The 12,280-nt window shown below is 31.5% G+C and overlaps 1 protein-coding gene across 1 annotated transcript; it reads right to left on the reverse strand.

Annotated features, from left to right (window-relative positions):
- Positions 1-2,276: 2,276 nt before the first annotated feature.
- Positions 2,277-6,378, reverse strand: LOC144558369 (late embryogenesis abundant protein At5g17165-like). The gene is made up of 2 exons (XM_078307207.1): positions 6,200-6,378; positions 2,277-2,772 (listed from the first exon to the last, which is right to left on the reverse strand). Exons 1-2 carry the CDS (start codon positions 6,301-6,303, stop codon positions 2,532-2,534), a joined length of 345 nt encoding a protein of 114 aa, XP_078163333.1. The 5' UTR covers positions 6,304-6,378; the 3' UTR covers positions 2,277-2,531.
- Positions 6,379-12,280: the final 5,902 nt, after the last annotated feature.

The raw sequence follows: 12,280 nt of genomic DNA on the forward strand, positions 1-12,280 counted from the left end.
AATTTGAAATACAAACATCGAATTTACAATGTAAGTTGATATTGTTCTTTATCACAAGAGATACGTCTACATGCAAAATTTATAATTTTATGAGTTCTTTTGTGGAATTTGAGAGGGTCTCTGAATTGAAGATTAATTTTGCTTATAAGATTTGATACCCTTGATCATCTCTTGTTCTGATAAGCACCAGCTTGCAAATATTTCAAGGTGTAAATTTGATTCTGTTGCTATTATCTATTTGAAATTGTGTCTCCATTGTGTGTGTGTGTGTGTGTGTGTGTGTATGATATTCATGCTACCTGTCATGTTTGGATTACCAAAGAAATTGATAGAATTAAGGCAAGATTTTGATGGTAGAGTGGCAGAGGATTATTAGCAAAATATTGCCCTAATTAGTTAGAAAGACATTTGTTTAAGAAAGTTGCATCGGGACAGGATGGGTGGCTAATCTGATAAGCTTTATTTTCAAGTTAATTACTCTATAATTTTCTAAATTATAGAAGATAAAAAACTTTGGATTTCCAACTTTGGAATTCTCAAGTGCCCCTCAAGCTAAAAAATTTCTTCTATCTTGAAATATGATTTGACAAGGAACTATGTAAAAGAAAAAGGGTTGGAATGCAAAGGGAGAATCAGAAAATTAAAAATAAAAGACTAAATAAATAAGTCATGTAATTTAATTTTATGAGAAAGGCTACTAATAATAATTTTTGCAAAATTAAAAAATTTGAAGGATAAATTCTTTTAATTAGGAGTACTTCGCAATCTTTCCCTTGTATTTTCTTCTGTCTTTGATGAAATGGTAACAATGGGTGCTTGATCATTTTGCTTAGAGGAAGAAACAAATGGAAGCCCAAAAAATAAAGCTAGGATATTACTTGTGACATTTCCAAATGGAACAAAGTGACATTTCCAAATGGAACAAAGTGACATTTCAAAATGGCTTGATTAAAGATGCTACTGGACATGGGGATTCACGGGTTGTACAGCTGAATATAGTCTAGCTCAGCTCAAATGAGGATGTGGAGCTTGCTGCGGATAAGGATGTTGAGGATGATGGGGATGATATTGCTTGTTTTGAGGAGATTTCCTCAAGAGGAGGCCCACTTGGTAAAAAACTAGTTTTTGTGGGTTTTGTGTGCTTGTGTGTCGGTGTTGGGGGAGTCCATGAATTCGGATGCCCCAGGTATCGAATTCGTATCATCTGCGTTAACGGAACACGCGTTAATAGATTTGGACTGTCCGATTGAGATCCGGCTCCGTGCATCATAGGTGTGGGTCGAATTGGCTCCGATTCTGATCAGATAGTCGAGATACATTAAACTCAAAAGAAGCTCTTTTGAGTTGATGCAGAAGATGCGGACTCCCAGGTATCTGACCGAGCAAAACTTAGATATATATCGTTCTTTAACCTGACATAAATTTTAAAACAGACTCCAATAATCCAATAATTTTTATAGACATCAAATTGAATTTGATCTGATATGAATTAGTATGGACCGTTTATTGCTTATTTTTTTCAATCAAATTAAAACGGTGGTTTTGGATGCTGCTACTTCTGAAAAGAAAAGGAAAAAAGTAAATTCGTTTGAAACAATACGGAGACGCGATAAAATAAATGAACATTTTTTATATAGAATATATTCTTGAGTTCGACATTCAAATTCAACATTATATTATACACATTATAAATGCATAGAAAAAATAATATTTTATAACACAAACCCTCCACAACTTCAAAATATGCAAAAGATCACTGCACCGACAGAAGGGAGAATTTTCAACTGGCTTTTCTTGCAAAATATAATCAAGAATGTTGATAGCATTGATTAAAAGAGATAGGTGTTTCTAATTATCACTTGTTGTGCAAGAAAAGCCAGTTGAAATTGAGTGTTAAAAGAAAAATTAATAAATTAATTGAGTAAATCTGTGAAATATGATATTATGGATATTATTGAGAAAAATAAGTAATTTTGAGATTTTTTAGGGATATACATAAAATTCCCACTAAATTTAAAGATACTAACAACTGCGATCTCTCTTTTGACTAAATATTGAAACCCACCTGGTACGTCTCGCAAATTAACCAGTTCGCAATTAAATTAATGGTCCATAATTACAAACACCGACCAGGTTAGAAATTCCCGTCTTGAATCATGAGTTTACAACTGATCAATCAAACATTGAAGTTCATCAATCAAATTAGAATAATACAACTCGAAAGGTTTCAAATCGGCCACCATAAAAAACAAAAGTACAAGAAAAAACACATATCGAGATTGAAATTTATCCGTAAATATCTCACATAAAAAGTGCATTTTTATTAGTTGCACTGATACAGCCAACGTGGTATCATTATACATCATACCACGACCACACCTACATAGACATACATGATACATCATTGCTACTTAGTTCTATTACAAACCTCTATTAGCATATAGTAAATACTAGAAATTAACACCTGGAACCTGACAAAAGGAATGGTAAAAAGCACACAGTCAGTTCCAGTTACAGTCTCAAATTTAGCCTCAGTTTAAATCCTCTGAGGGGCGAAACCACACCTTCTGATCGAGCACTGAACTGGTACCGTCTCCGGCATGGCCAGTGGGTCTTGTACTGTCGGATGGGTTTGCCGGGCCAAAGACGCCGGTCTTGGGGTTTGGACCCCAGTACTTGTCAGAATTGGCGGCGATCACCTCGTCAGGGACCACATGCGGCCTCACGTGCTCGTCTATATCCTTGTCGTAGGTTGAAGCATGCACATTCCTCCTGTATGTATAAGTTATTTAGAGCAAATAAGTTTGAAAACTAATTATCAACATCTCCGATTCTAATTGCAATATTGATTTGGCACTTAAGAGGAACTTAATGCGAAATTGGACTTCAAATGATAGCTGGTAACATAATTCTGGTGAACTGAAACTTAATAATTGAGACTAACTCCTGATAAAACACAAATTTTATAAAGCATTATTTCTCTGAATTAACTTATAGTGATGTATTAGTCGGAGCGAAGTTTGCAATATTATAATTTGGTGCACTATATATTTATTTAATACCAGTTTACTGGACTTAAATATCAAAACTAATTGTATTTAATAGCTTGTTATTCAACGGTTTTGTTTAATTTGTTTTAGGTAGGCACAGGGAAGTATTCCAACAGACCATGCAGCTATTTTCTTTTCTTTTTTTGAGTAAAGATTGAACTCAAGTCACACAACTATTTAAATATTCTATTTAAATTTTGAAATTAAAACCTCTCACACGGAAAAAATTGCATTTACCACTAAATCAAAAATTGGTTCTCAACAAGTTGCAGTTATTATTCACGCAAATGATGCGTTGATGCATTTCCTTTATACTTTCTTGTCAAACAGAGAAAATAATTTATACACCAGAAGCGAAATAAAGCAGAGCAGAACATGCACACTCTTTTCGTTTCTTTTTCTCGAACGAACACTTTTGTTTTACAAATTAGTTTAGAAGTTACGTGGGATGATGCCACGTCAGCACCACAATCTTTATCCAAAGTTCCTAACTCTCATCACTCACACTCAACCGTTTTGGATTCTTTCATTTAAAACCCATGTTGCTTTCGTCCGTTCCATTAATTATTTTATTATATTACTTTTTTAATTAGAAGTTAAAACATATTATAAGAAAATATTACTTTTTTATTATATTTATAAATTATATAATATTAGATTTTAAAAAAATGATAAATCATGCATAAAAACTCGAAAATATATAATATATGTGTTATGTATGCCTCTCATCTCATCATATATATTCACCAGACTTAATTTAGCAGGATGTTAAGAATGGTAGGCCATGTTTGGCAGGCTATATTAAGGAGGGAGAATTAGTATTTTAGTATAAGGTATTTTAGGATATGTTATTTATAGTATCTTTTTTTTTAGAGATTTATGTTGCTATAAATTATGTCATTTGTACTCTATGTAAGAATAAAGTTCAAGGAATACAATTAAGCTTCCTCGTAATATTGTTTCTCTTATTTCTTGCCTCTCCTTCGTCAAAACCCTAACAAATTGGTATCAGAGCCATCTTCGTTGCCGTCAATCGATCGGTGATTTTCAGGGTTCTTTGTTCCGCTGCCGCTTAGGGTTTGTTGATCGCCACTCCAGGCTCTTGAAGCAAAGGTTCCATTCTTTCAAGATGGCAAAAGGTACATCCGTTAAGGTCCATATTTCAGAATATACCGCACTTCTCAATGATATGGAGAGAATTGGTATCAAGGTGGACGATGAGGATAAAGCTATGGTTCTATTGTGTTCGCTGACTAAGTCTTATCAAGGGTTTAAGAAAACCATGCTTTATAGCAAGGAATCAATCGCCTTTGAGGATGTGAAAAATAATTTGTTGGTCAAGTCCAACATCGATAGTGATTTGTTAAGGGCCGAGAATGGTCATCAAGATGTTGGCTTGATTGTCGAGAAGAGAAGAGAAAGGGGGAGAACTTGACTTCATCATCGACCTATTCGAGCTCTAAGCACAAGAACCTAATTTGCAACTATTGCAGGAAGAAAGGACACATCAAGGCCGACTGTTTCAAACTCAAGAATAAACAGAAGGCAGACCAAGGTGATAATTCTTCAGGCTATGCTAATTTAGTTGAAATTCAAGTTGATGATGTGCTTTAGGGGTTTATTTTGGGGTTTTGTTTTAGGATGAGATTTCAAGTCAAGGGGAGGATTGTTATGTGTGCCTCTCATCTCATCATATATATTCATCAAGCTTGATTTAGCAGGATGTTAAGAATAGTAGGCCATGTTTGGCAGGCTATATTAAAGAGGGAGAATTAGTATTTTAGTATAGGGTATTTTAGGATATGTCATTTATAGTATCTCTTTTTTTAGAGATTTATGTTGCTATAAATTATGTCATTTGTACTCTATGTAAGAATGAAGTTCAAGGAATACAATTAAGCTTCATCATAATATTGTTTCTCTTATTTCTTGACTCTCCTTCGTCGAAACCCTAACAATATGATTATTTTTTACATAAATGTTTAATATTGTGATTGTATATGAAAAATAATCATGCAAACATTATTGTTTTTGTTGATAAAATTTATACCGAATCAATCAACCAATACAAAAAGAGAAAAGAGAAAAAAGAATTGGCACACGTGGCATCAAAACAGCACAACTTTGTGCAATGCAGTAGTGCTGTTCCCTGTTGAGGGAAATTGGCAACAGAGATCTAGTTGGATAAGATCAAAACCCTCGCATCACCCACCTGTCCCACCAGATGTTGTCAGTATACCACCTGCCCAAAAATGGGAGGTATCCGGTAACAATCAAAAAGTTAAAAGTAAGTTGGGCCTTAGCTGGGCTGGAAGAAGCGAGGTGGGGAACTTTGATCCAACGGTTTAGATATAGTTGATTGAATGAAGAACAAGAAAGTGTACGGACATGATGGCCCACCTGAACAGAAAGGTTAACTGTTATTGGATGAGCAGTCTGTCTCGCACTCGAGTCCAACCGTCCATGTCACCATTCCCACCAGTTCTAAAAAAGTTGCTAAACCCAGTTCTACTATTATCAAATGCAATCTTTGAATTAAACAAAACTGGAGGTGTCCATTTTTATCGATAATTTTGAGGAAGACAGCAGAAGACGACAAAAGGATGGAAAGGGTACACATCTAGGTGCACCACTGTACGGTTACGGTAATCGTCAATGGAGAAGGATCTTCTCGCGATAAAATGGAGGAGTAAAAAGAGTTTCTAATTCTAAAGATGTACCAAACCTACCCCCTAAATAGTTAAAATACAAAAGGAAGTAATGCAAATTAAATGTACTCGTAATCAAGAACAGTTTCCAATCCAGAAGAATAGAAGAGGCTAAGAAGATAAACTAAATAACTTCTTATGCTTCCAGATCAGGTCATCACTATTCACTAGCAACTTCAAGTTTAATTTCAAGTAACAAGGGAATCAACTTAAAAATGCATGATAATTAAGTTAGGACAGATCAATTACTCAGTTGCAAGGATCTTATGCAAATATTGAAATATATATAAGATATTATAATGCTCTTGATAAAAAAAATTATAGATGCAAAAGGTATACACCAAATCACATCTCCATAAGAGTTTATACAGTATACACTATACACACACACACACACACACACACACACACACACAAAAAAAGCATAGGCAAATTCAGTACCTAGAAGCAGAGATCGGTACAGCCGGGGCAGGAGACAGGATCTGGTTCACAAATCGCTTTCCAATGGTGCCAGCGATCGCTCGACCCTTTGAATTGGCTGCCATGCAATATGGAAATAGGTAGGTATGAAGGAAAGAAAGAGGAATAAAGGCTATACTGTGTGCTGGTTTGAGAAACACCAAAATATACCAGGGTCTCTCTATCTGCTTGTGCTCGGTATATATAGACCAGCTCCTCTGTTTCGCTTGCTCGATCGCGCGTGCTTCAAATTCTGATCTTCTGCGGATTCATCTTATTGGTTGTTCATAGAACCGATAAATTGTTCTACCTGTATTAAACAACTTAAGATTTATAATAGTTCATACCTAAGCAACATTTATAAATGTCTAAGATTGAGGCTATGGTACTTTGCAATGCGCAGATTGTTTCGTACATTGGATTCATATCTCTGTCTTTAAATTTTAAATAGTCAATTCAAACTGCTCAACATTATTATCATATGAAAATATACTTGGAGGCTAAATTTTATATTTTTGAAGCTTTTTACTTTTTACTATTTTTATATCAAGTAATTTTTTAATTATCTAAAAAAATAATAAAAAAAAATCCAAAAAATATAAAATTTGATCTCCAAGTATATTTTCATATAATAATAATGTCCAACGGTTCGGATCAATTAGTTAGACTTGAAAATGAAGATATGAACTTGAAGCATGGAATGATCACGTATTGCAAAGTACTTTTAAATAGTACTTGGGTACTAAAATATTATGTGTGACAAAATCTATAAAGCTAATAATATCTCTACAAATAATTTTCATTTCCAAAATTGCAACTTGAATCGGAATATATTGTCAAAATTAGCAAATTAACACATTGTCAATAGATTAAACTCAATGAAATATATCTTGTTAAATATCAATTAATAAAGGAAAAGAGTGCAAAGAATGATATTTTAAATACAAGTTTGTTTGTAGTGTATGTGGATAAGTATGAATAGTCAAAATTATAAAACTTTTAATTACGACATAATACAATAATTAGTTAAATTAATACCTAATATGTTAGTGTTAGTTATAAGAAATTTACAAAAATTAATTCAGCTTTTTTTTGCAAGATAAAATATGCCCTTATTATATAATAAAATTCACAAGTTCTTGTAATTATTTGACGCATTTTCATTCTTTTTTAGATATATTAGACAAAGAAAGACTAAGAATTCTTTTAAAAACAATGTTGGTCTTTAATTAATAACCAACCAACCCTGAGGAACATTTTCAATTCTTAGTTGTTTTAGTTACAAAAGATCAGGAAGATCATTTCTCTCTCTTTTTAATAAAATGGGGCCTCAGTACTACCTACCCTTCTTTCATTTCTTTGAAACAAGAATAATAATTTGTGCAGCTATGCCCTTGCTTAACAGTTAAATTCCGAAACAATCTTTCATTATTGTGAACTGAAATCTAAAAAGGGACCCCAAAATATTTTTTTAAGAAATGCCCTTGCTTAACAGTTAAATTATCCGACAAACTTCTATTCTTGTGAAATGTAAAAAAGAACCCATAATGTTTAGAACAAGCCTTTTCAATAAAATCTCTTAATGCATTTTAAATTATAAATTTATGTAAAGTTTGTCAAAATAAAAACCCATACTCCACACAACTCTTTCTCTCACTCTTTTTTTGTTTTCATAATAATTATCTTGAAACTTAAAATACAAAAATATGATTTTAAACAAAAATGTTTCAATTTGAAGTTTATTATAATAAATTATTAAATTGGTAAAGTCTCAAGTTTTTCCAAAGAAAAATGTTATATAATTGAAGTTAATATATCTTATATTATTTATTTAGTGAAGTAAGAAAAATCAAAAATTAAAAAGAAACAAATTAATAACTTTAATTAAATTATTGTATAGTTTGAGATATGTTACATTTTATCTTAGTAAAACTTATACAAGTAGATACTAATGATGGGATTAATCTCAATTAAAGTCAACAAATTTAATAACGTGACATATCTGTAAATATTTTAAATTTTCTAAAGACAAAGGACCTTTATGCAACTTTTGTTGAGTAGGAAATTCTTGCAGTTATGCACTTCTAACTTTTGTTATATCCTAGGCCCTACAATTAGCTTTTAACTTTTTACAACTCGTTTGAATTCTTCGTCTGATCCATTTGTTTATGCTCTCTCCGTCGCACGTGACATGAAACGCATAATTTTAAGAATATTCGTTTGCGGAGCATCAAAATTTATTAAAGAACCATCAGATCGTATTAAATTATATCATGACAATTGCAATTACAATTACAATTACATGGTGAATAATAACAACTAGAATCCTACAAATAACCAAATAACTATAATATAATTATAAATTATTGAAGTTATGTTAAATTCTGCATTTTTGTGTCTTTATTATGCTTCTATTTTTAAATATTAATTATTTAAAATTTAAAATTCAAATGTCAAAATAACAAATAAATTTGATATATATATATTTTTTATGCACATCTAAAATATTACAATATTTTAACTTTGTTTTGGTTAGTATTAAGACCTTGCATAAATACATTAATATTGATAAATTCTGGATATTGATTTTTAATTTATTAATTTGCATAAAAAAAATCAAAAAGTGATAATTTTTTATGTGCAGATAGAGAAAATAATATAGATCACATATACCAATTTTATTTTGATTAATAAGTTTTTAAAAAATTGTCATTAAAATTTTAAAAAGATGAGACACAATAGAGGCGAAAAAAATAAAGACATTTGAATATTCCTCGTATATTAAAATATTACTGATATTATTGACATACTAAAACAGATCTATAAAATAAAAATAAAAATAACAAATTATTGACGTACTCTTCATTAATCCAATGACAAACCAATTTATGATTTAACTGATTGTACAATAGACATAAAACATTTTTTTTTTAAATTCTCATCATGTGTTTAGAAAAAAGGAGAGCATCTACTCCTTATTGCTTTCGGTCATTAGAATTTTTTTGCTTAATTCATATTGATGTTTAAAGAGGATAAAATTCATTAGTGTCTAATTAAGATTACTATAATACAGAAATAATATGTTTTCCACATTTTTTTGGTTGAATGTTGTTACGTACATAAATATATAATAATTTTCTTATTTTGTGATTTATCTTCTTTTCATAAATTGTTTCTTAAAAAACACTGAAGAAATACAAACTACAAAAATAATACTCATAAAATTAAAAGGTTAAAGGAACCAAGCAACGTGAAATTTTCGACCTAGTTATATGATTTTTGTGGTTAGACTATTCAGAATAGTCTATTCTGTGTTTAGTTGGATTAGAATAGTTAGAATAGTGAATTCAAACTTTTTGTCTTACTAGAATAGACTATTCCTAAAAAATTGAGATTTAGCTATTCGAATAAGACAAAGATAGTTATTCTTGATTTAGCTATTTTAACTATTCTTGTTTTACAACCAAACATATCCTAAAAATATGCGAAAAATGAGGAGGGTTCAAATGCACCCAAATTTTTGTGCACCCAAATGCACCCTATCTTTCAAATCATTTTTCTCCATTTTCAAAGTCCGAATAGTCAATCCGAACCGTTAGATGTGATCTATATATTAAGATGTGTTTGGAGACCAAATTTTACATTTTTTGGAATTTTTTTTACTATTTATTAAGCCACTTTGAAAATCACTGATTTTATATTTTCTGGACCATTGGATCAGCGATTTTTCAAAGTGGCTTAATAAATAGTAAAAAAATTCTGAAAAATCTAAAATTTGGTCTCCAAGCACATCTTAATATATAGATTGCATCTAACGGTTCGGATTGAATATTCGGACTTTGAAAACGGAGAAAAATGATAGGGTGCATTTGGGTGCACAAAAATTTGGGTGCATTTGAACCCTCCTCGCGAAAAATATGCGAGAGAAACAAGTAGTTCAAACAAAGAATAAATTTTCTGACTGACTTTCTCTATTTCGATCATTTTACTTTCCATGAATTCTCATCTGATTGTATTCAATGACAATCATGTAATAGCCTACAAAAAAAAAAAATTAAGATAATGCCGTCTTATATTGACATTTGACAATAATACCGTCAAGGCGTCAACAGTCAGAAGATTAACTTTTGGGAAGGTAGAAAAAGAATTCAAATTGTTGATTGGTAGGTGGCACCGACTACTGAGATACAACTGTGTAGCGGGTCCCACTTTTCAGAGATTCTTTATACCGTTGGGAGGTTTATACAAATCATAGAGGATTGGGTTTCACGGAAGAAGATTAGATTATGAGTTGAAGATCGGAAGTGACTTAATTTAAGAAAAGGAAGCCAAGTCAAGAATCATCAATGATGCAAAAATATGAAAGTCAAATCTCTCTTTTTTTTTATTTAAGTATCCACTTCCGGTTTCCAAAAAAATTGTAGCCCATTTTTCTATTACATTGTCGGTTGTATTATATTTTCAAGAAAAATATGATTGGATGAATCGGATTAACGCCGACCCAAAAATAAAATATTTAGATTGGAGAACTGAAAAATAGAAAAATATATAAAGTGTGACAATTAAGTTTGAAACTCAAGTCTTACACAGTTAGTGTTTTATGAGGACGCTAAATTATATAATATTAAAAAAATTAATTAAAATTTAATATACATAATTAGAAAAATAAGGTGGCTAAGTAATCCTAATCTTATTGCAGATACCTCTGAATTAGCTTTGTTCACGGAATAGCTCTACTATTTTTTTTATTTGCAAAGCAAGTCAAACAGACTAAGCAACTCAAAAATAGTACTGATTAGCTTTATTCTACTAACCCAGTGTAATATAGAAATAGCGGAATTGAAAGACCTCTTTCCTTCTCTATCTTTCTCTGTCTATTCTTATTTTTGCAAATACAAAAACTTATGGGTTAAGTACAAAATTGTGGTTTCTTGAAATTTTTAAGGTGTGAAGGCAGAGGCATACCTAAGTCAAAGGAATGGGGGTCTTGAAATTTTTTATTTATTTACCTACAATATTTAATATAATTTAGAGTAAAATGTTATGGCATTATAAATTTGATCTCTATATTTCATAGAAAATTTTTATATGATTAACTGTCATTCTGTATTTGACCCCCATAGTTCGAGAGTCTGGCTCATCTCTGTGTGAGGACAACATCCTTGCTGATTTTCTCTATTAAACTTGTATCATCTCTTCACAACACTGGTACAAGTCGGTACAAGTGCATTATCACATACTGGTTAAACAGTTTGTGAGGGCTGAATGTAAATTTTGTAATGTATCATATCAGAGAAAAAAGTACAACCCTTGCTTTCTTTCTTCTTTTTGTGTTAATTTTTATGTCTATTTGCAACAATTGTTTTCTTAGAAATCCTGCATAAATATTTTTCTCGATTTATAGCAGAAATAAATGTATCTCTGTCAAGGAAAATCGCTGCGTCGGTCTTTAAACTTTTAACAGATCAAATGTTTGTGTACAATGAGAGAGGAACCAAAATAACAGAATTGACTTTTGAATTTAAATAAACGGAGAGATGGAGATATAATGAAGACAGCGAAATCCAAAATAATATAGGCGCGACTATTGAGGTAGCTACGCGACAGGGTTGCCACCGGCTTATCCAAACATAACCTAGCCTAAATAGAACCTTTGAACTACTAAGTACTATTTAACACCCAATTTAATTTGACCTAGCAGCTAGGGGTGTAAACGGATACGGATACGGATAATCCACTCCGCATTCGCTCCGTATTCGGAAATTATTCAAATCTGAATTAAACGGACACGGATAATTTCATAAAGGTGAATATCCGTATCCGTATCCGCAATTATCCGGATCCGAAATTACTCCCAACTAGCTTTAACGTTACTGCTCCGGATAGAAGTTATATATTATCTCATATTCATTTCACTCTTGGTTGTGGTATTAATGATAATACGATATGGTTTTCAATTTAATATTTTTTTTGTTGGTGATAGTACTACAATAACGCATTTTTTTTTTCTTTTTACCTCCATTTTCTTCATTATTCATTATTTTTCAGTTAAGACTTTAGTCC

Source organism: Carex rostrata, chromosome 8 (assembly GCF_964058835.1).
Source record: "Carex rostrata chromosome 8, lpCarRost1.2, whole genome shotgun sequence".
Classification (NCBI taxonomy): Eukaryota; Viridiplantae; Streptophyta; class Magnoliopsida; order Poales; family Cyperaceae; genus Carex; species Carex rostrata.

Bases quoted from the DNA above. Each gene is read 5' to 3' on its own strand.
- LOC144558369 (XM_078307207.1), bottom strand. From the start codon at position 6,303: ATGGCAGCCAATTCAAAGGGTCGAGCGATCGCTGGCACCATTGGAAAG. The intron at 2,773-6,199 runs GTACTGAATTTG...TTATACATACAG, and splicing joins GTACCGATCTCTGCTTCTAG to GAGGAATGTGCATGCTTCAA.